Source organism: Dermochelys coriacea, chromosome 2 (genome assembly GCF_009764565.3).
Source record: "Dermochelys coriacea isolate rDerCor1 chromosome 2, rDerCor1.pri.v4, whole genome shotgun sequence".
NCBI classification, from domain to species: domain Eukaryota; kingdom Metazoa; phylum Chordata; order Testudines; family Dermochelyidae; genus Dermochelys; species Dermochelys coriacea.
In genome coordinates, this window is record NC_050069.1 from 11,348,693 (window position 1) to 11,373,772 (window position 25,080).

The window sequence follows — 25,080 nt, forward strand, 5'->3', positions numbered from 1 at the left end:
ATGAAGTGAACATATAGAGTAAATGTAATCAACGTTCACATCTCCACTTGGACTTCACCTAGACATCTGAAAATGTTCTGGCTGCTTCTTGCTTAGATAATAGAAATCCCTGAACTTGATCTGTTTCTCTCTTATTCCCCTACTTTTGTCACAGTATTGGTGTTCAGCGCAGTTGTATTAAGACACATATTTTCACCATTTCTAGAAGCAGAGTGAGGAATGATATTGTCCCAAATTATACATTTTTATTTCACATGCAGGAGAAATTCAAATTTCTTTTGCCTACAAAATGTGTTAAATGATTTTCCCTCCCCCAAACGGGAAGGCAACAATCCAGTTACGTTCAAATGTATCAGGGAGTGAGACTTTTTTGTTTGGTAGTCAACATAGAAATAATTTGGTTAAACTATTCTGATTAGTACCAGATGGATTTTCATAAAATATGTCCTGAGCATTAAATGTGAACAAAAATGCATAAAAAAGTATGTTTGCTTTCAACCCTGTTGGAGTGAGGTGGAGAGGCCCCAGGACATCTTCATCGAGTTTTAGAGGAAGCTATTTTACATAAAGAGGTGTAATGCATATCAGAGGAGAGAACTAACCCCTAAACATTTATATCAAATTTCTGCAGTCAAATCTCTTCAAAAATATCCAGAAATGTTGTTTGTATTATGAGTTAAGAGGAAAAATATACAGAAGATTCCACAAATACATTCAGCAACAAGTGTTTTCTTTTGTTGAATGCAAGTATTAGAAATTTCCATCAGCAGTATGATTTTTGAAAGGTCATCAAGACACACGTTTATACAGAATTGTGAGCGCTTAACTCGTGCACACAGCTACTATAATTGCACATGCAAATTAGTATTTTCACATGACAGTGACCAGTCATATGGAACTTACCATTTGCATGTGTAAAAGATGAAATTTGAACACTCAATGGATATTTACACATTTTGTCTTTTGAAATCAAAACCTAAGTCTCACAGGTTTGCAGCTGTAACTATAATTTGGTGTCTTTGGAATTGGGTTTTAAATCTAAGCCCAGTCCCTGGAGCCTCAGGTTTGAATCTTAGCAGGATTGACTCAGGCCTTTAGCCTTTTGAAGAAGAGAAATGCAATTCCAATGAAGTTCATTCTTTCTCTCTCATTCATCCGTGCTCTTTATAGTGAGCTCTTAAAAACAGAAAATCTGTGTGATTTCAGTGGCCAGTGATGCTTTTGTAAGAACTGGGTTTGCTCTTGGTGCCCTTGAGAAAATTTTTCCTCTCTGCTCTAAACTTCTACCCAGTGATGTCTGGCTGCATTTCAGTGACAATGTCCGTACACAATTTGAGAAACGCACTGAAATATTTTCATGTGAAAGGAGTTCTGTGAAGTAAGTAAAAATTATTAGACTGAAGGAGAGCACATCTAAACTGTACTTACTGTGTGCCCATAGTTCTGTCATGGGCTTAGAGATTAATCAGGTCAAAAGTATTTCACCTCCAGGACATGGCTGAGCTCCTTATGAGGAATCCAGTCTCACCTGGATTGCAGTAACACCTTGATAATATGACTGCAGAGGGAAAAAATCATGTTTAATCTCTTCAAGTTGCATTTAAATTGGTATCTATTTATAGGTTTTGATATTATAACTCTAGAGCATTTTCCCTGGGGTGATATGTGACACTTTGACTTCCTGCAAGAAATTCACTCTCTCTCTCTCTCACTGCAAAGCACACTGAAATTTTCTGTATTTCCCCATATAGAAGCCACACAGTGTTGAAACTCATGTGGAGGCACCAGATGTTACAGGCCTAATGCTTTAATCCAGTTTTATAGGACAGCTCTCATTTTGATTTCTTTTCTAGATGAGATTAATAAGTCTCAGCTTGAACCTAAAGCAGAAGTGAATAAATCCATTAGTTACTATAGGTAATCAGTTGAAGTCAGTTTAATATGATAATTCCATCAAGTTTATATTCACTTTTACCTGCAATATCCCTTTTGGACCTGTGTGAGTCTCATACAGGAAAGAGAGCAAATATATTTTTGTCTTTTATTTAAGAATTTTACATAATTGCATATTTAGTGAGGATGAAAGCTGCAGGTCCAACCTCTCTGAAGACTGAAGTCCTCTATTGATAACACAGTTTACCGTGGGCTATGGCAGTAGAAACTTCTCCAACACTGGCCTCCCACTGTACCTCAAATCCAATTTAAGGAGGAACAGTTCTAGAAATAAGCAAATAGCTTGTTCTGCATACCTATTCTGCCTTTGACCTCTGCTTAGTATTATTGTATAATTATCATTTTTGTTACTTGCATTGAGAATGACTGCACCGCACCTTTAAGCGGGCAGGTATTTGTCTGGCTGGCCAAACGATGGGAACAGTGCTTTATGGCTGGGAAGGTGGGAGATGAAAATTGCTGCAAAAAGGGGGTCAGCATGGTCGCTGACTCATCCCCTGGGAATGCAGGGTTTAAAAGGGGCAGCTTTGTGCTTGAAGCCTTCCTTTTACATGGAGCAGGCTGAGGCAGCACCTACCCTCCCTCCCCTTTAGGTGGTAAAATACCAGGTTTGGTCAAGACCTGCTGTGGTCATTGTGCTAGCCACCCCTTTTTTAGAGGAGCTGGGAAGGAATTTTTTCCTTGCCACCAGATTGGTGTAGGTACAGTTGGGGGTTTTTTTCACCTTCCCCGCAGTGGGTTCAGGAAGGGCTCTGTTCATGCATGGCATGAAGGGTGGTAGGCTGTATGTCGCAACTCATTATTTAAGTGTAGGGTGGATGTCCAGTGCAGGTACTCCATAGGAAAGGTATACAGTGACCGGATAAATGTCTTGGAAAGGACTTAAAAAGAGGTGTTCGTTAAAGGAACAAATGGGGGGTGGTTGGGAACTCCTATGATTGGTATGGCAGGGAGCCAACCTCCCATTCTTATAGCCCACCTTACCCCTCCTACAAGGGAAGTGGTTAGTAAGGTCCTGGCAATGGTTTTGCTGGAGGGACATGGATTGAAAAAGAGGGGGAGCTGGTAAAAGCCCCCTAGGTAATTATGGAATAAACATGGGGTTACCTTCACTGTACACTTTTATCTGCCAGGTAGTCACAGACATCTAATAATAAAGTTGCGGCCTGATTAAACCCATATCAGATATCTCTTGTCCTTTTTTCAGCATGGCCAGACAATTCTTCACTTGTTTTCATTGTACATCTTGAAAGTTTTATTACCCTGTAGATTGTCAAAGATCCTGCCTGCTCTCAGAAGCATTCACTGCCACACTTGTTCTTTCTCGGCTTGCTCAAATAAGCAGAACTTAACATTCTCTTCGTGCCAGCCCTGTCACTGTCACAGCCCAATATGCAGCCCAGGCAGGATTCCAAAAATATTGAGGTTAAGGTTGTTCGGGTGCCTCATTACAGGTAACTTTCACTGCTGTAATGCCCTCCCCTGGTCTCCCAGACACACATTTTCCCATCTTCTTCGATTGCTTGTTTCTTCCAAATCTGGGGTGTATACGTTCCATATGCTGGAAATCCGAATGCTTTAGCTAGTAGTGTCCATTGGTTGCACCCGCTACCTTCGTAGCCTCAAGTCCCTCCTCCCATGAGGGTATAAAAAGGGGCACAGTGACCAACTGACCCTCAGTTCCTTTCACACTTCTCGGCTGTGAGACAGAGTCAGTTGGCAGGGTCCTATCTTGTCCACTCACATATTAGTTTATCTGTAAATAGTTGAGTTAATGGTAGGTAGGATATACTGTGTTGATTTGATAGACTTTTAGCTTAACAGTGGATTTTTCATTTTTTCCCCCCTAATAGGGAAACTTCCTCATGGCCATTCAAAAGTCTCCAGGTTTTAGATTTGTTTGTCACATGAGGGTGCTAGGACCATTAATGACACTCACTCTAATTGTCTCTACTGCCTGGATGAAGGACATATTAGGGAAAAATGTAAGGAGTATAAGACATTTACCAAAAAGACTGCTAGATCCAGGGAAAGATTAAAACCTTTTCTGTTGGAGAAATCAACAAGGCCTGCTTTAGACCCTGAAGGGAGGCAGGATCCTCCCAGTCTGGGACAACTGTCAATGAAAAGTGCCATTACTGTGGCCTCAGGAATCCCTGTTACTTCAGTCTCTTCTTGTCAGGCAGATGGCAGTAAACTTTTCTCAGAAGGAACATAGGGATTGGTCCTGTACTAAAACAGTTCTAAAAAGGAAGGAGAGGTACTCCCTTTCTTGCTCTTCAGAGATCTGCTCCAAAAATTACCTTAGATCCCTCCAGCTTTCACAAAGAGAAAGCACCAAAGTTTTCCCGGCCATTGGTGTGCAATTCTTCAGCACTGTGCAGAGGACTTGTCTCAGTGGGGACAGTGGTCTCCTTGGTTCTGCCTCTTTCAGTTCTGGGGCCAGCTCACTCAGGACTGTGCGTTCAGGAGATGAGCTTGCAGATTCAGCTTCCTCCTCCATCAGCAGCTTCAGTGCCAGGGTTTCAGAAGCTGTTGCCTTTGGTGCCAGCTATATTTAGGTCTCAGGTCTCTGAACCAGGTTTCTCTTCAGCATAGCAAAAAGGCATCCTGGATGTACACGGCATCCTGGCTCTGACTGTGACTGCCCTCTCTGAGTCTTTGTTGCTGTCCACTTCAGGACCATTGGGATTTTGCTTAGGACTCCTGTAGAATCAGCCACTTCACAGAGTGATGAAGCAGTGCTGCCTTCATCTTCTGATAGTGCGGATACCTCACCTTCATAATTCTCCAAAACTGCCATTCTGTGATCCATATATGTTAGGGCGGCAGACTAGGGTTAAAGGCAAACTAAAGTAGGTTAAGTCAGTTTCCCCTACCAGGTATCCAATCCTCTGGCTACATTTTTTTTATCCATATAGTCAAAGCTCTTTGGCTTTATTGGTCCCATGGCCCTATCCACACTCCACCCTTCAGCATTTTGTTCCAGAGACAATCACCTTCAGACCTGTCAGTACTTCAGCATCAGCAACTATACCAGCAGGTCAGGGCCCCTGCTTGCTCCCTGCCCCCGTCTCTCACTGAGAATGTTCTACAGCATCAGGCTGTTGATATCATCCCAACATGTATATTCCTTTCATTGTGAAATGAAGCTGCTATACCACCTCAGACTTCCCCTCCTGATGATTACAAAGTGTACTGTAAGTTATTCCAGCAAATTTCAGAGATACTTGAAATTTCGATTCAGACTGTCCAAGACACAGGAAGTAAATTGTTGGACATTTTACATACATTCCTACCTGAGACTCACTGTGCCTATAAATGAGGGCATTTTTGAACTGGTGCAGTTACTGTGGTCGACACCAGCATCACTACAACTTCTAAAAAGGTATCAGATCCCTCTGTTGGGTTTGAATATTTCTGCTCCCATCCTGTTCCAGTGTCTTTGGTCATTACTCTTCTCAAGAAAAGCCAAGCAACAACCTTTTGTAAGTACCCGTAAGGACAGAGAACCAAAGAGATTGGATCTTGGGTGCGGGAAAAATTATTTGCCCGCAAACTTACAATTTCATGTAGCAAATTACCAAGCTCTTCTTTCTTGTTTTGATTATTCCAGTTAGAATAAGGCTGAGAAGTTTCTGGAAAACCATCTTTTACTTCTGTGACAGCTAAAACAAAACCATTCCCGTTGTCCAAGTAGTCAGTTTGATGCTTACTTTGAGAACTACCAACCAATCTTAGAGTATCTTTACCATTTCCCTAACCAAGTTTTAGGGATCATTTGCATTATTTCCAGAAAACTAGAAGGATATTACCGTCGACTGAGGGGTGCTGGAAAGAATTCAAAACTGTTATTCTTTCCAATTCAGGGATGTCCCTACATCCCCACACTGGCCTTCCCCTTCCATCTTCAGGGACCCCACCCACAAGAATCTACTTAGAAATTCAAATACTTCTGGCTATAGGTACTCTAGAAGAGGTCCTCTTTCAATACTGGAGGGAAGGGGTTCTATTCCCAATAAATTAGGAAGCTGGTGTCCAATATTAGACCTGAGAAATCTAAATTGTTCTGTACATCAGTTAAGTTTTAGATGGTAACTCGCTCTTCCATATTCCCCTCTCAGTTGGTTTGCAGCTCTTGATCTACAAAATGCATATTAACATGCATCTAGCACATTGGAAATTACCTGTGTTTTATAACGAGCAACATGCATTATCGAAACAGGCTGCTGCCTTTCAGCTTGTGGAAGGCCCCATGGACGTTACAATATGCCTGGCGGTATCTGCAGTGTATTTAAGGTGAAGGAACATCTTAGTTACTGGTTGGTGCAGGGTTCCACCCCCTCACTCAACAAGTATCAGACTGTGTTCAGTACATCAAACACTTGTTCACAAGCCTGGGACTCTGAATAAACAAGGACAAGTCTCACTTAACTCCAACTCAAAGAACAGAATATACTGGAGCCCTCATAGATTCCACAGTATTGAAGGCATTTCTGCCTCATGCCAAGTTTAGCAACATATCGGAATTGATCAGTAAGCTACAGATCAATCCTCCGGCAACCATCAGAACATTTGACTCTTTAGCCAAATGGCCTCATGCACTCTAACTCCATTTGCAAGGATGCATCTATGTTGCCTTCAGGGATGGCTAAAAAACCTTTACCAGTCCAGTGTTCACAGTATGGACATGATACTGCAGATACCTCAGTTAGTCTTGGATTCCCTCAGTTGGTGGAAGGATCATTAACAATCTTACAAGGATGTTCTTTTCTCCCCATTACTTCCTCTGAAGTAGATTGTCAGAGATGCCCCAGTGTTGGGATGGAGAGCTTATCTTGGAGATCTCATAATTCAAGGACAGTGGTCTCATCATGAAACCCAGCTTCATATAAGAGTTCTGATGCTCAGGGTTATATAGCTTCCATGCAGCTCCTTTCTCTTTGACATTGCAAGTCAGCACTTTAAAATTCAGGCAGGGCTGCCATATATGATTTTTCCATAAAGACAAGGTTATTCCCAGACCACACCTTAAGCTCCTTCATAAGGTACTGTCTGATATTCATTTAAATAGGTCTGTGCATTCTGTTTTTCCGGAAACCATGCTCAACCAAGGGTGAAGCTGTACTGCACACGTTAGATATCCTATACCTCTTATCCTTTTATTTGGATAGGACAAAATCATTTAATCATTCCCATGGCTGTTTGTTTCTCTTGCTGAAAGATTAAAGGGTCAGGGAATTTTAACCCAATTATGTTACGAAATGGTCAATTTACAGTTCTGTGGGAACATTAGGGTGCATTCAACTAGGGCACAGGCAGCCTCCACAGTCTTGTTTAGGGGTGTTCCAATAGTTGCTATTTATAGGGCTGTTACTGGGAATAACGTAGGTACCTTCACAAGACATTATAGTGGAAGTGTTATGGGCAGATACTGAATTCAGCAGGTCTATATTAAAATCCCTATTTAATTTGACTTATCATAGAATCATAGAAATATAGGGTTGGAAGGGACCTCGAGAAGTCATCAGTGCAGCCCCCTGCACTGTGGCAGGACCAAGTAAACCTAGACCATCCCTGACAGGTATTTGTCCAACTTGTTTTTAAAAGCTTCCAATGATGACTCCCTGACCTCCCTTGGAGAAGCCTATTCCAAATCTTAACTGCCATTACAGCTAGAAGGATTTTCCTAATATATAACCTAAATCTGCAGATTAAGCCCATTACTTCTTGTCCTACCTTCAGTGAACGTGGAGAACATTTGATCACAGTTCTTTTTATAGCAGCCCTTAACATATTGGAAGACTGTTATCAAGTCTCCCCCCACAGTCTTCTTTTCTCAAGACTAAACATGTCCAGTTTTTTTAACCATTTCTCATAGGTCTGGGTTTTGAAACTTTTCATCATTTTTTTTGTTCTCCTCTGGATTCTTTCCAATTTGTCCACATCTTTCCTATAATGTGGTACCCAGAATGGGACTAGTAATCCAACTGAGGCTTCCCTAGTGCCAAGTAGATCGGGACAATTGTCTTACATACAACTCTTCTGTTAATACACTCCATAATCATATTAGCCTTTTTTGCAGTTGCATCACATTGTTGACTCATATTCGGTTTGTGGTCTACTATAACCCCCAGCTCCTTTTCAGCACTGCATTTTAAACCTTTTTTTGTAAACATCTTATTGAAATGGCAAAAATGAAAACATAGAATATAAACTGAGAGCACCATTTGAATTTCTCACGATGATTTGATGAAAAATGAATTTATCCAGATAGAATAATGAGTCTTAAAATCACTCCCTGTGGGCAGTTTTTCACTGGAGTGTGTCATTTTCTTTGTACCCTTTTTTGCAACAAATCTGAAACATTCTCAGACCTATCCTTAGTCCACATTATTGTTCCTTCTGAACCAATTCCTAGAATATCAGTTACCCTTTGATAGTGTTTATCTACAGAGTATTTGAAAAATATGTGCACCAAACTAAAACCATGGAATTGTAATTTGATGAAAAATCTGGTGCAGCACAAACGCCACCACTCACTTGCAGGGGCATAAACCCAGAGAGAAAGAGAGAGAGACAGTCCTTCATCAGAAACAAAGATGGCAAAGATCCGTAAGCTAGGAAGGAGGAGATCACCAGCCATTCAAATCTCACCTCTTCAAAATGCTGTTTACATTTCCTTGTAATTTGACTGCCCTTGTTCTGAATACCGCAATGAACACTGACCTAGAAGACAATTAGAGGATATTGGCTGAACTTTCTCCAACCTATCTCCCCACTCCTTTTTAAAATAAGTTAGCAGAGAGAGTTTATGTAAAATCACTGCCTGCCCAGAACCCAGATCTCTAACATGGCAAACACCCTTCTTATCCACTTGTCACTTCAGAGTGACTAAACAGTGATCTCTGCAGTACTAAGGAAAAATGACTTCTGAGTTGTGTGGAATATATGACCATCTCTGCTGCTCTATTGGTATAAAAGAATGTGAGGTCACTGTTAAGGTTTTGCATTAGATGCAAGTTTGGTGGAGTTGAGGTATGTTCTATTTTGGGGATGTGCTGCAGATGGAAGTGAAAGCTGGGAAGTGCTGGAATGTGTTGTTGACATCATTGCAGGCAATGTGAAAGTGGAAAAGAATGCTAAAGTCTTTTCCTTTAAAAAAGAAAAGGAGTACTTTCCCTTTAACAACTTATTTTCATTCCTTTAAGGTTTTGGGTAGGTGTGTGCGAATGGGGGGATGTTGCCACAATGTTAATTGTTTGCTGATATTCTGTAGATGCAGAGCATTTAGTTGCTATCCCAGCTGAATGTCAGCTGGTGGTCATTTTGATTTTGATCTTGTGGTCCTTCTCGCAGTCTTTTTAAAGTGGGTCCAGTTGGGTTTTCATTTTGTGTTGTGCATAAGACTGACTGCTACATTATATTCCATTATTTGATCTTAGAAATAAACAGGGCTATAGTGTAAGGGTATTTCTACATTGCAATTGGGAGGTACAATTGCAACCCGTGTAGACATAGCCATGCTAACTTTGATCGAGCTAGTTCACTAGAAATAGCAGCGAAGCCGTGGCAGCACAAGCTAGTCAGCCCAGTAGATACCCAGCTTCCTGGGCAGATTTGTACGTGGGTGGCTAGTCCATGCCGCCCCCTCTGCTGCTGCGGCTTCACTGCTATTTTTAGCAAGTTCGGTCAAAGCTAGCTCAAGTATGCCTACTCATGCTGTACTCATACCTCCCAGTGGGCGAGGAGACATACCCCAAAAGAAAAATCATGGTGTGCATTCTTTGATCCTAGGAACAAAATAGAAAAATCTAAAATTATGCCCCACAATAAAAGCCTTGATCCTGTAAAGTCTTGAATATTCTGGCCCCAACCCAGCAAAGCAATTAAGTCCAGCTTTAACTATACACATGTGAGTAGTCCCACTGAAGCCAATGGGCCTATTTATGTCTTTAAGTGCTTTGTTGGAATGGGGCCAGAATTCTCTGGACCTTGCAGGATTGAGATTGAGCTCAAGCTCCTCAAACATGCTTATACACATGAATATATGCCCAATCACTTAGCATCTACATAGGAGTTTTCCTTTTCAAAGTACTTTGCAAATATTAACTATTAAAGCCTCATTACTCCACCCTTCTTATTTTAAAGATGGGGAAAGGGAGGCAAAGAGAGGTTGGTACTTATTTAGAGTTGCACAGCGAGTGAGAACTGGGATTGAACCTAAAGAGTTACTGGCTCACTGTGTCCCATGTTTCAGACCAGACCTCCTTTTTGAATATTTAATAAATACCCACCCTTGTGCACTTCCTTCTTAAAGCCACACTTTCACTAATTTATGCACCTTACCATACTTGATATTGTTGGAGAGCCTATAAAAGAGAGAGATCAGTGTTTTCAGACTTCTGAGGAAAGAGATTTTTTTTCCTGTAAGATTTTGGTATGGTGTATAATGTCTCTTGCTTGGTTGTAGATTCACAATAAACCATATTTAGTTTGAGGTTGATTGAACACCTCATATTTGTTTCAGCAACTAATCAGTCTCAGTAGCCCTTTGATGCTTTATGCACTACAAAGCATTAGAGATTATCTTCTTAAAATGGGCAGCTGAACACAGAAATCCCATAACTAGGCTTGTCACTTTATAGTAGTTATGCCACTTTGGAAATGCAGGGCCCATCACTGTTTCTGATGTTTTTACAGGCTAGAAGCATATCCTCATTTGATGTGATCAGAAGCTCTCAAATGGATTCTGTCTTATTTCATACAAAACTCTTCAGGTTATTCTTCATTAGATAAGAACTATCTTTGTGATCCAAATTCAGTCTCACAGACCTGCTGTTTACTTCATTTTCACAGGCCTGCTGTTTACTTCATTTTCATTTTAAAACAATTAATTTAAAATTAGAAATGCAGAGTGAGCAGAAAAGAAATTAAGATTTTGGAAAATTCTTTTTAGCACCAGTTTATTGCATCAGTTTTATTACATCATACAGGATAATACCTTTTTGCGTCTGGTTTAGGGTATCAGTACCACATTTTGAACTCTTTGGAGGTTTTTGATATTTTACCAGATTCACTGCCAAGCCTTGGAAACCATTCTGCTTCAAAAGCCAATTCCAGAAATCAGCACTATTATTGCATAACCATCTAAATTAGTGATACAATAACAACCCAACCTCACGTAAGCACAGAAAGCTCTAACTGTTCATGTATGATGCTGTGAGACAAACAAGAATATAGACATATTGAGTTGTGTCTATCTTGATGTTGAAGGCTCATAGACTTCTTGTCCTTGGGTGACTCTAGATATCCATGTTGACAATCACTCTAATAAATTGGCTCTGATTTTCATGGGTTTAGTAGTTGCCTTGTTTTTGGAACATATACTATTCTTTGGGGATATTTTCTTTGTGGTGGGATTATGGCTGCTATATATTGCTTCGTGGGATGTGTTTTGGATGTGCTAGTGTTTGGTGATTTAATTTAAGTAAATGCACCTAGAGGCCTTTTTAAATTAGCACGTCTTTATAGATACAAATATAAAGAACAATGGCATCAGCTTGTAGGTCTATAGATTTGTTGTTTCTTTTCCTTGCCCCTTGTTAGTACTGGTATTGGAGACACAAGGCACAAATATAGCTATTATATTTTTGGATTTATAACCTACTATAATTACTTTTCATTTTATGGTGAAATAAAGCAGTTTTTCAAAAGTTGCTACCTTAGTTTTACTTCCATCACTTGACTCTAAGGTGGTTAATTCTAAATACATACCTGGGCACTGGAGAATTCTGCATGCTGTGTACAAACATATTAAAGCAGGTAAGAAGATATAGATAGTTTTTGCTTCCAACATTCTTTGTTTTTCAGACAGCTGGAAGAGAACACTGTACTGCTCAGGGGCAGCTCTATGTATCTAGTCTGTATAAAGATTTGTATGTAGAATAGTCTGATTCCATATTTGGATGCTATGCCATTGCAACTAGGGAACTGTATAACATTATTGAGCAATGATTCATTCCTTTTATCTGATATTTGGAAGAGGGTTGTTTGTTCTTTTAGTGTGTAAGTTTACAGCTTTTACTAGGAAGGGGAGACATCTTATTCAGTCAGAAAGTTCCTCTAGAAAGATTTTTGGTAACTGACAGAATCAAACCCACAGGCTGATCATGTGTGCTGCCAAAAACCAAACCAAACCAAACCAAAAAACCACAAACTATTGCATTGTTGGATGAGTGATATAGCATCCTATAGCAGTTACCTGTGGAATTAAAATTTTCTGTTTACTAAATTTGTTATTTTTAAGCTATGAACTTGATACATCAAGTAATTAGTTGGAATATTTGCTTTGGTATTGTTCCTTATGTTCTCTACGTTCCTCTTCACTCACAAACAAACAAGTTGCTGTTTTTCTGAGTGGTTTACTAAAGAATATACTCAGTTGTCAGTGGTATTGTGTTAATTTTTAAGGTATTTTAAACAGATTATATCCATTTTATTTTCAAAGCACTTTACAAACTCTAAAAGAAAAGGAGTACTTGTGGCACCTTAGAGACTAACAAATTTATTAGAGCATAAGCTTTCGTGAGCTACAGCTCACTTCATCGGATGCATTTGGTGGAAAAAACAGAGGAGAGATTTATATACACACACAGAAAACATGAAACAATGGGTTTATCATACACACTGTAAGGAGAGTGATCACTTAAGATAAGCCATCACCCACAGCAGGGGGGGGAAAGGAGGAAAACCTTCCATGGTGACAAGCAGGTAGGCTAATTCCAGCAGTTAACAAGAATATCAGAGGAACAGTGGGGGGTGGGGTGGGGGGGGAGAAATACCATGGGGAAATAGTTTTACTTTGTGTAATGACTCATCCATTCCCAGTCTCTATTCAAGCCTAAGTTAATTGTATCCAGTTTGCAAATTAATTCCAATTCAGCAGTCTCTCCTTGGAGTCTGTTTTTGAAGCTTTTTTGTTGAAGTATAGCCACTCTTAGGTCTGTGATCGAGTGACCAGAGAGATTGAAGTGTTCTCCAACTCGTTTTTGAATGTTATAATTCTTGACGTCTGATTTGTGTCCATTCATTCTTTTACGTAGAGACTGTCCAGTTTGGCCAATGTACATGGCAGAGGGGCATTGCTGGCACATGATGGCATATATCACATTGGTAGATGCGCAGGTGAACGAGCCTCTGATAGTGTGGCTGATGTGATTAGGCCCTATGATGGTATCCCCTGAATAGATATGTGGACAGAGTTGGCAACGGGCTTTGTTGCAAGGATAGGTTCCTGGGTTAGTGGTTCTGTTGTGTGGTGTGTGGTTGCTGGTGAGTATTTGCTTCAGATTGGGGGGCTGTCTGTAAGCAAGGACTGGTCTATCTCCCAAGATCTGAGAGAGCGATGGCTCGTCCTTCAGGATAGATCCTTGTAGATCCTTGATGATGCGTTGGAGAGGTTTTAGTTGGGGGCTGAAGGTGATGGCTAGTGGCGTTCTGTTGTTTTCTTTGTTGGGCCTGTCCTGTAGTAGGTGACTTCTGGGTACTCTTCTGGCTCTGTCAATCTGTTTCTTCACTTCAGCAGGTGGGTATTGTAGTTGTAGGAATGCATGATAGAGATCTTGTAGGTGTTTGTCTCTGTCTGAGGGGTTGGAGCAAATGCGGTTATATCGTAGCGCTTGGCTGTAGACAATGGATCGAGTGGTATGATCTGGATGAAAGCTAGAGGCATGTAGGTAGGAATAGCGGTCAGTAGGTTTCCGATATAGGGTGGTGTTTATGTGACCATCGCTTATTAGCACCGTAGTGTCCAGGAAGTGGATCTCTTGTGTGGACTGGTCCAGGCTGAGGTTGATGGTGGGATGGAAATTGTTGAAATCATGGTGGAATTCCTCAAGAGCTTCTTTTCCATGGGTCCAGATGATGAAGATGTCATCAATGTAGCGCAAGTAGAGTAGGGGCATTAGGGGACGAGAGCTGAGGAAGCGTTGTTCTAAGTCAGCCATAAAAATGTTGGCATACTGTGGGGCCATGCGGGTACCCATCGCAGTGCCGCTGATTTGAAGGTATACATTGTCACCAAATGTGAAATAGTTATGGGTCAGGACAAAGTCACAAAGTTCTGCCACCAGGTTAGCCGTGACAGTATCGGGGATACTGTTCCTGACGGCTTGTAGTCCATCTTTGTGTGGAATGTTGGTGTAGAGGGCTTCTACATCCATAGTGGCTAGGATGGTGTTTTTACAGAAACAGATTGACAGAGCCAGAAGAGTACCCAGAAGTCACCTACTAAAGGACAGGTCCAACAAAGAAAACAACAGAACGCCACTAGCCATCACCTTCAGCCCCCAACTAAAACCTCTCCAACGCATCATCAAGGATCTACAACCTATCCTGAAGGACGAGCCATCGCTCTCTCAGATCTTGGGAGATAGACCAGTCCTTGCTTACAGACAGCCCCCCAATCTGAAGCAAATACTCACCAGCAACCACACACCACACAACAGAACCACTAACCCAGGAACCTATCCTTGCAACAAAGCCCGTTGCCAACTCTGTCCACATATCTATTCAGGGGATACCATCATAGGGCCTAATCACATCAGCCACACTATCAGAGGCTCGTTCACCTGCGCATCTACCAATGTGATATATGCCATCATGTGCCAGCAATGCCCCTCTGCCATGTACATTGGCCAAACTGGACAGTCTCTACGTAAAAGAATGAATGGACACAAATCAGACGTCAAGAATTATAACATTCAAAAACGAGTTGGAGAACACTTCAATCTCTCTGGTCACTCGATCACAGACCTAAGAGTGGCTATACTTCAACAAAAAAGCTTCAAAAACAGACTCCAAGGAGAGACTGCTGAATTGGAATTAATTTGCAAACTGGATACAATTAACTTAGGCTTGAATAGAGACTGGGAATGGATGAGTCATTACACAAAGTAAAACTATTTCCCCATGGTATTTCTCCCCCCCACCCCACCCCCCACTGTTCCTCTGATATTCTTGTTAACTGCTGGAATTAGCCTACCTGCTTGTCACCATGGAAGGTTTTCCTCCTTTCCCCCCCCTGCTGTGGGTGATGGCTTATCTTAAGTGATCACTCTCCTTACAGTGTGTATGATAAACCCATTGTTTCATGTTTTCTGTGTGTGTATATAAATCTCTCCTCTGTTTTTTCCACCAAATGCATCCGATGAAGTGAGCTGTAGCTCACGAAAGCTTATGCTCTAATAAATTTGTTAGTCTCTAAGGTGCCACAAGTACTCCTTTTCTTTTTGCGAATACAGCCTAACACGGCTGCTACTCTGAAACCTTTACAAACTCTAGTTAATCTCCAAATATCCTACTAAGAGGTATGGTGTGTGGTTTGGTTTTGTTTTTTCTCTTTTATGTCCAGCAGTCCAACGATGGTCCTATGTGCAGGCTGAGTCCTTACTCCACCCTCAGCAGAGTACACAGACCCTAAGTTTCCTTTCATTGGTAACTCAAAAACAGTAACAACAGGGTTCCTTTACCAACAGGCACTTCCAACCCTTTTATATACTGGATGGATAGATAGATAGATATACCTGCTAGCATGATCTAGCAGTAATTACTCTGGCTTCTGTAATGCAGGTTTAGGGTGATACAGCAAAAGACCTCTGAATGCATCCAATGAAGTGAGCTATAGTTCACGAAAGCTTATGCTCAAATAAATTTGTTAGTCTCTAAGGGCCACAAGTTCTCCTTTTCTTTTTGCAAAAGACCTCTGCATCTCTGTACAGAATCTTAGAATCTGCTACCCTGTTGTATATCTTTCTTTCCGGAGCCATGCACAGAGGTGCACTTAATTCGTTTCTTTCATCTTGAAAGATTTTGCCAGTTTGAGAAATATTGCTTGTATATAAAATGGGGGGAAACCTTCGGAATCAGAAAAATCTGGAAGAAACTTTTGAATTGTGATTACTGCATCATGTTGATGTGTGTTGTAAATATCTAGATAGGTACTGCATTGGCAGGAATCATGCCTCCTACTTCATTCTACAATATTCTTGGTTCCTTTTCTGCATAGGTCTTGTTAACGTTTTTTGAAAAAACCTTAGTACTTTTATCTGTTGTGTATATCCCACACAATGTCACACAAACAAAAGTAGGAGAAGAAAAACTTTTTTTATTTTATTTACCTGTTAATTTCTTTTGTTATTTTGAATGTCTGACAATGTATCTGTCACAGCCTTTGTAGATTTCAGAGTAGCAGCTGTGTTAGTCTGTATCCGCAAAAAGAAAAGGAGTACTTGTGGCACCTTAGAGACTAACAAATTTATTTGAGTGTAAGCTTTCGTGGGCTAAAACCTACTTCAACGGATGCATGCAGTGGAAAATACAGTAGGAAGATAGATATATATATATATATACAGAGAACATGAAAGAATGGGTGTTATTATACACACTATAACGAGAGTGATCAGTTAAGGTGAGCTATTACCAGCAGGAGCGTTTGTAGAGCTCACCCTGCTAGATACTTACCAGGCTGCTGTGTTTAGGCCTCATGTGCCGGGCCTGTATGCGTTAAGCTTGCTGAATTTTGAATAGACTCAAGGTCTGTCTCTTTCCTTGGTCTCTGGCACACTTCCTTCCCTTCATGGAAATGAGACCTGTCAAGGTTCTTTCACCATTCTGAACTCTAGGGTACAGATGTGGGGACCTGCATGAAAGACCCCCTAAGCTTATTCTTATCAGCTTAGGTTAAACACTGCCACCACCAAAGTGTTACACAAAGAACAGGGGAAGTGCCTGCTTGGAAATGTCTTTCCCCCAAAAATCCTCCCAAACCCTACACCCCCTTTCCTGAGGAAGACTTGATAAAAATCCTCACCAATCTGGAATCAAAAGGATGGTAAATCTTACATTTGGATAGCCCTCATGATTAAGAATGATTGTCCAGTTCACCTCTTCATTTAAAAATTAAACAGAGCATATTGTAGTTATGACCTTTAAGCTCATTCCTTCTCTGACAAATGTTCATGGTGCAAAAAACAATAGAATGATACAGTTTCTAAATCAGGCTTGTCTTCTGTCCATGAGGTAGCACACTCAGTAAATTATCTGGACATATGGTTGGCCAGTAAGCTTCATAGGCAGCTCATAGCTAAACTTTTACTCTAAAAACTCATTCTCTACTTCTGTCCCATGCCTGTGAGCTTTGTTGTCACAGTGTAAATTTGCCCCTACCCTGCCATGATATAACTGAAATATGGTATGCTGCCAGTTTTAACTACAGTAGAACCTCAGAGTTATGAACATCAGAGTTAGGAACCAACCAATCAACCACACACCTCTTTTGGAACCGGAAATACACAATCAGGCAGCAAAAGAGACACCCCCCCCCCCAAGGGCAAATACAGTACGGTACTGTATTAAACATAAACTATTAACAAATAAAGGGAAAGCAGCATTTTTCTTCAGCGTAGTAAAGTTTCAAAGCTGTATTAAGTCAATGTTCAGTTGTAAACTTTTGAAAGGACAACCACAACGTTTTGTTCAGAATTACGAACATTTCAGAGTTATGAATAACCTCCATTTGCAAGATGTTCGTAACTCTGAAGTTCTACTTTATCTCATTTACCTGTCAAGTTGCATGTAGATATTGAACCATGGTTTTGATTCACTACATTTATAAGCCTGGTAGCTAATGAGCTAGTTTTATTTTTTGTAATTAAATGGTTGTAAATTGCTAGATGGGATTGTTGGGTCTATGTGGGGAAGATGGCATGAATGGATCTTTTTGGCTTGAACAGCTTGCACATAGTTTCTCTAGTAACTTCTAGCAATAGCCAATGTCTTGGGGGCCCTCAGGTTGTGGTCTGTTGGTCACAGATTATGCAGCAGATATTAAAATTCAATGTATGATTCTTCTTTGAGAGATGTGGGTGCTCTGTTCCAGGTGATGGTGTGTCCATGCGCCTTTGCTCAAAGAGTTTTGCAGCGATGCCTGCCTTGTGCGCCGTTGGCGCTTCATCTAGCACATGCACAATCCAGACTCGTTAGTTACTTCTCAACCATGTGTGGCCTGAGACGGAGTTCAGCAGTCCCATTGGAAACCTTCATTTCTACTAGATAAGTTTAGATAGATTAGATACGGTAAGTTTGTTGTTAGAGTTACATACCCTACCAGAAAAAAAAAGTTTTTATTTCTTCATCCCTTAGTATAATTAGTATTAGAAAAATGCCTGGTTCACCAGGATTTAAAAGATGCACAACATGCAGAGCGGCGATGCCTGTGCGAGATGGACACACTCAATTTCTTCATTGCCTAGGGGAAGCTCACATTCCTCAGAAATGTGCTCATTGTAACAAACTGAAAACTAGGGCACCGAGAGATAGAGGCTGGGACTGAAACTCATCTTGGTGGTAAAGTCATTAAGATCAGCCTCCATCTCAGAGCAGGAACCTTCTTCCCTGCATAGGTCACTGGTCTCTTCACCGCCCAGGTCCCTGAAGACCAAAAAAATCCTCAAAAAGCCAGCCATCCTTTTCGCCTCATAGAGAGCAGACCAACAAAATGGTCGCCGACCAAATCACTCTCATCGGTGCTGGCCGCATCGCAACTCAGCACCTATGACGCAGATTATGCAGCATATATTAAAGTATAATTTATGATTGCCATCATGTCTAATAGAAAACTGAAGCCTGTGGAGATTAGAGGTCCCAAAGCAAAAGTGCTACATCTTGATCTGAACACTCACATGAATGTTGCACACTGAGACCTATTGTCTCTCTGAGCTGCACCTTCAAACTAGAGAGAAGAGCAATTTCAAGATGCTCCATTTCAAGCAGATTCTCTAGGTAGCTTTTGAGTTTCTGACAAGTTTCCGGTGCAGCCCTGGCTGGACTAAGTTTGGTGTCCTTGATGTAACTGCTGCACACATCAGAGGTTACCGCTTTTTTTCCAGTTTTTTGGAGCAAATTTCTGGATTTATCTTTTTGCTTGAGACACAAAAGCTAAAATCTATTTGTTGCCAACTGCCTAAAAGCAAGTAAAATTATTTTAGGAGGAAAGAAATCTAGCAAGGAAGCATAGCTAGTCATTATTTAAATTACTGTTTCATGGCAATTTTCTCTTGAAATAACCTTCTGGTTTCTGAAATTGTGGAGCATTATTTATTTCAATAGCCAAAAATCTTTCTCGCTCAAACCTCCTTGTACTACATGCATTATTATAGCAGTAATGAAAAGCCAACCCCAGATAACTGACTAATAATATTAATAGGGACTGCATGTCAATGGGGTGACAAACCACTATAATGCTTCAGAAAATGCAGATCATTATCCAAGCAACTTAGCAACATCTTTGCGGTTTGAACTGAAGAGCATACTAGTAGTCTTTCGCTGCATAGATCAAGGGTCATGCAGCATGTCCTAGTAGTAGCACTTGGCATGAGGCCGTGTAAGGAAGTGGAAAGTGGTCAAGACTTTGAAAAAATCCACACAGATTCCCTCCTCATTACTGCATGAATGCATGTGTTGACTCTGGTTCTTCCTTGAGACTATAGTTAAGGCATTGTTGGAGGGTCTGCCCCAAGCCAAAACCATTGCATGCACTACTTTGTGCGGGTGCCATATTGTTCCAGAGGATAAGCTCAGAAGGTGTCATGTTGTTGAACATTCAGTATTTATTTCTTGTCATCTGCCTCAAAGAAACATACTTAAGTAAAAAAAATGCCTTTAATCATTTCAGAATGCCCAACGTTGTGCAGTAGTGTTTCTTTTAAATGTATGGTCTACTGCGTTCCAAGCAAACACCCTTGTTTAGTTAATTTATTTGTTACAAACTTGTTGTAAAAGGAATCATTCCTTATAATTTTTTCTCTTAGGGTACCCTCACAGGTCATCTCATACGGTAGTATTATAAGCTTCATTAAAACCTGGATTTAATCTGAGACCCATTCAGACCAGAGAAGTTTTGTAGAATGCAGCTATAGTTTGGCTCCTGATCTTTTCAGATTGCTAGTGGTGGATTGCTAGTGGTGTCAGAATTCATTGCCATCTGAGGGCTGTTCGGTGGCTTATGCAAAATGTGTTGATTGTTCTTAGTCTGGTTCTACAAGATAGGTGTCATTATCATAAAGCCATCCCCGTGACTGGCATTTTATTGGCACTTTATTGGCTGTCTCAGGCTCTGTCAGTCTCTATCTCCTATCTAAGTTTTAATAGTGCATTAATTGCTGTGGTATTTAACATTAAATCAGGTTTTCAGAAGAGCTCGGCTCCTCTATAGACAAAAAGTGAGAGGTCTTTTGATTCTAATAGTCTTCTACTCTCAACTGAAGATCATCATTTATTCCAGTAGATTTGTTTGCTTTGCACATCTCTCAGAGGTTTTGTTTTGTAGGTAAATTTTCTCTATTCGAGTTTGGCTTGTCAGTTTACAAGAAGTTGTCATTGGTAAAACCTTTCCTTCTGTAAGCTCAATATCCATGTGGTATGTAAAAAAGGCACTGCTAAGCCCTGACAAGCACTTTCCATTGAACAATAAAAAGCTCCAGGCTAGGGCTTTATGTTCGAAATATACCTAAACTAACTTATGGCTCTAGAACCTGCACTAGTTGAAAACTGTCCTTTGGGGTATGTCTACACAGCAGTTAAACACTCGAGGCTGGCCTGGGTCAGCTGACTTGTGTTCATAGGGCTTGGGCCGCAAGGCTGTAAATATTTGAACTCAGGCTGGAGCCTGGGCTCAGGGACCCTTCTCCTCTCTTGGGGTCCCAGAACTCAGGCTCCAGCTCGAACATCTAAACCACAGTTGTACAGCCCTGCTATCCGAGCACCACAAGCTCAAGTCAGCTGACCCAGGCTAGCCAAAGATGCTTAGTTGCTGTGTGGACATATGTTTGGAGTTCAGTGGGGCATGACTGGGTAAAAGATGACAGATTTAATTACATTGTATCTCCAGCATTTGTCAGAAGCTGTATTGCTGTTTATAACCTGATATTTTTTAAACCACCTTTATTTAAGTAGCATAAGTATAATGGGGAATGCAGAGCTATAGGCCACTAGCATTAGGCTAACAATTATTTATTATTATGATTAGAATGTCCATGCCTAACAGCCCATATTCAGGTCATGGCCTCCTCATAAGGGGCGCTGTATAGACACATAGTAAGGGACAGTCTTTGCCCTGAAGAGTTTACACACTAAATAGACAAGGCAGACAAAATGTTGAAAAAAGAAACATTATTATCCCCATTTGGAGATGAGGGCCTAAGGCACAGAGAAATTATGTCCCTGATCCTGTGATTCTCTGTACACATGCACTCTGCTTCATTTTTGCACAGTGCTTTACAGGATTAGGCATAAGCAACTTGCCTAAATTCTCACAGGAAATTTGTGGCCGAGATGGAAATTGAACCTCAACTTCTGTCCAGTGCAGTTCCTTAACCATAAGTCCTTCCTCTCAATTAGAAATCATTTTTTGTTTATAGTTTATTATGACCATGAAAATATGTGCAAAATGATCTCCCATTTAAGTTCCATCTGCTTTTTTAATTGCCTTAACGCAACCTGAAATCAGGAGGAAGTATAGTTTAGTGGTTAAAGCAGTGGGCTGGAAAATGGCACTCCCTGAGTTATGTTACTGGTGCTTTCATGCATACAAATAGGATAAACATATTCAGTAAATCATTACCTTTCCAATGATATCTCACATGCCTTATCTTGCATAAAACATATCATAGTTATGCTATAATCATACCATAACAATATTTCTATGAAGAATATGGGGTGCAATGTCACAGGCACATGGACAGGGTGGACCAACAGATTCACATACACCAAGGTCAGAAAGGATCAGAGCTACCACCTAGACCAGCCCCCCCCTCCCCTTGACCCACCCATAGGCTGTAGAATTTCTTCCTGAAACTGAATGAGAGCATATCTTTAAAAAGATGTATATAATCTTGTTCTAAAGACTCCAAGCAATGATGAGTCCAGCATCTCCCCGGGTAAGCTGTTCCAATGTTTAATTAGCATCACAGATAGGAAAGTGCATCTTATTTCAAGATTGAATTTGTCTAATTCCATCTTCCAGGTTTGGATCTTGTGCCTTTGTCCTCAAGATTGAAAAGCTCCAAGCTATTAGATATATTTTCCATGTGTAAGTACCTCTACACAGTGATTGCGACAACTCTCAACCTTCTCTTCAGTAAACTGAATAAATTAAGATCCTTAACCTCATATCATAAGGCTTGTTTTCCAGCCCATGGATTATGTTTGTGGCTCTCTTTTGAACTTTTTCCATTATTTCCACATCTTTCATGAAGTGTGGCCAAACACCAGAACTGGACATATTATTCTAATATTGGGGTTAAACCAGTGTTGTACATAGAGTCATAGAAGATTAGGGTTGGAAGAGACCTCAGGAGGTCATCTACTCCAACCCCCTGCTCAAAGCTAAATCATCCCATCCCCCAGTGAAATCATCCCAGCCAGGGCTGTGTCAAGCCGGGCCTCAAAAACCTCTAAGGATGGAGAGTCTACCACCTCCCTAGGTAACCCATTCTAGTGCTTCACCACCCTCCTGGTGAAATAGTTTTTCCTAATAGCCAGCCTAGACCTCCCCCCCTGCAATTTGAGACCATTGCTCCTTGTTCTGTAATCAGAGGCAATATCACTTCTCAACTTCTACATGACATTCCTCTTTGTGTACATCCAAGAATCATATTAGCTTTTTTTTTCATAGCACTGCATTGAGAGCTAATAATGAGTCAATTATCTCTGATGACTCCTAAATCTGTTTCCAAGTCACTGCTTTCTAAGGGAGAGTCTCCCATCCTTTAATAGGCAGCAGATTAAAAACAAACAAAAGGAAGTATTTTTTTCACACAATGCACAGTCAACCTGTGGAACTCCTTGCCAGAGGATGTTGTGAAGGCCAAGACTATAAGAGAGTTCAAAAAAGAACTAGATAAGTTCATGGAGGATAGGTCCATCAATGGCCATTAGCCAGGGATGGTGTCCGTAGCCTCTGTTTGCCAGAAGCCGGGAATGGGTGACGGGATGGATCACTTGATGATTATCTGTTCTGTTCATTCCCTCTGGGGCACCTGGCATTGGCCACTGTCAGAAGACAGGATACTGGGCTAGATGGACCTTCGGTCTGACCCAGTATGGTCGTTCTTATGTTCTCACGAATAACCTGCATTTGGTTATATGAAAACACATTTTGTTAGATTATGACCATTTAACAAAGTGATTCAGATCTCTCTCTAACAGTAACTGGTCCTCCTCAGTCTTTACTACCTATCTGATCTTTGTGTTATCTGTAAAATTTACCAGCAAAGCTTTTATGTCATCATCTAGATAAGTGTTTCAAAACAACTGGTCTGTGGACCAGTCCCAGTCCCTGAGAAGGCAGCAAGCTGGTCCCTGGTACCAAAAAGGTTGAGAAACACTGATCTAGATATCTGATTTAAAAAAATAGAGTTGGACCAAGAATTGATCTCTGAGGGAGTTCTATATTTTGAGATCTATCAGTCAGCCAGTTTTTAATTACTCTTACGTGTGCCCTGATAATTCCATACAATGCAGTTGTTTTAATAAAAAAAAAAGTCATGTGTACTAAGTCAACCTTCCAAGTATACTATAGCAATACAGTTGCCTTTATCAACCAGACCTGTAATTCTGTCAGGAAAAGCAACAGGTTTGTTTGACAAAACCTACCTTCCATGAAACCATGCTGACTGTCAATAATATTTTTTATTCAATAATATATTTTAGTCTCTAATTCTTGGCAGAAAACCGAATTAAGTGCTCCATCAGTCTGTAGTTACCTGAGTCATCCCAAAGATAATCTTTCTAAATATTGGAACTATATTGGCAGTCCTCCTTTCCTCTGGAGTTTACCAAGATTTGGCCAAAATTAACATTAGTGGTCCAGAGAGCTCCTCCGCTCATTCATTTAAGATTCTTGGGTCTAGGCTTGTTGATTTCCTGGTGCAAGTGCTAGGGGAGCCAACTAGGGGGAGCGCTTTTCTTGACCTGCTGCTCACAAACCGGGTAGAATTAGTGGGGGAAGCAAAAGTGGATGGGAATCTGGGAGGCAGTGACCATGAGTTGGTTGAGTTCAGGATCCTGACGCAGGGAAGAAAGGTAAGCAGCAGGATACGGACCCTGGACTTCAGGAAAGCAGACTTTGACTCCCTCAGGGAACAGATGGCCAGGATCCCCTGGGGGACTAACATGAAAGGGAAGGGAGTCCAGGAGAGCTGGCTGTATTTCAAGGAATCCCTGTTGAGGTTACAGGGACAAACCATCCCGATGAGTCGAAAGAATAGTAAATATGGCAGGCGACCAGCTTGGCTTAATGGTGAAATCCTAGCGGATCTTAAACATAAAAAAGAAGCTTACAAGAAGTGGAAGGTTGGACATATGACCAGGGAAGAGTATAAAAATATTGCTCGGGCATGTAGGAAAGATATCAGGAGGGCCAAATCGCACCTGGAGCTGCAGCTAGCAAGAGATGTCAAGAGTAACAAGAAGGGTTTCTTCAGGTATGTTGGCAACAAGAAGAAAGCCAAGGAAAGTGTGGGCCCCTTACTGAATGAGGGAGGCAAGCTAGTGACAGAGGATGTGGAAAAAGCTAATGTACTCAATGCTTTTTTTGCCTCTGTTTTCACTAACAAGGTCAGCTCCCAGACTGCTGTGCTGGGCATCACAAAATGGGGAAGAGATGGCCAGCCCTCTGTAGAGATAGAGGTGGTTAGGGACTATTTAGAAAAGCTGGACGTGCACAAGTCCATGGGGCCGGACGAATTGCATCCGAGAGTGCTGAGGGAATTGGCGGCTGTGATTGCAGAGCCCTTGGCCATTATCTTTGAAAACTCGTGGCGAACGGGGGAAGTCCCGGATGACTGGAAAAAGGCTAATGTAGTGCCCATCTTTAAAAAAGGGAAGAAGGAGGATCCTGGGAACTACAGGCCGGTCAGCCTCACCTCAGTCCCTGGAAAAATCATGGAGCAGGTCCTCAAAGAATCAATCCTGAAGCACTTAGAGGAGAGGAAAGTGATCAGGAACAGTCAGCATGGATTCACCAAGGGAAGGTCATGCCTGACTAATCTAATCGCCTTTTATGAT

At 41.1% G+C, this 25,080-nt stretch overlaps 1 protein-coding gene across 4 annotated transcripts in view; it reads left to right on the forward strand.

The window, feature by feature from the left end:
• The window catches only part of TRAPPC9 (trafficking protein particle complex subunit 9), an 874,505-nt gene that overhangs the window by 637,957 nt on the left and 211,468 nt on the right, over nucleotides 1-25,080 (forward strand). The window contains exons 22-23 of one of the 4 annotated variants that reach the window (XM_043507303.1): nucleotides 11,671-11,778; nucleotides 17,874-18,085. The exons of 2 other annotated variants lie outside the window; for them this stretch is intronic. In XM_043507303.1, coding sequence (XP_043363238.1) covers nucleotides 11,671-11,778; nucleotides 17,874-18,070 — 305 coding nt within the window. In that variant the 3' untranslated portion in view covers nucleotides 18,071-18,085. Of the gene's footprint in view, nucleotides 1-11,670; nucleotides 11,779-17,873; nucleotides 18,086-25,080 lie in introns of those variants that run through there. One more of the 4 variants, XM_043507301.1, reaches the window with a different exon arrangement.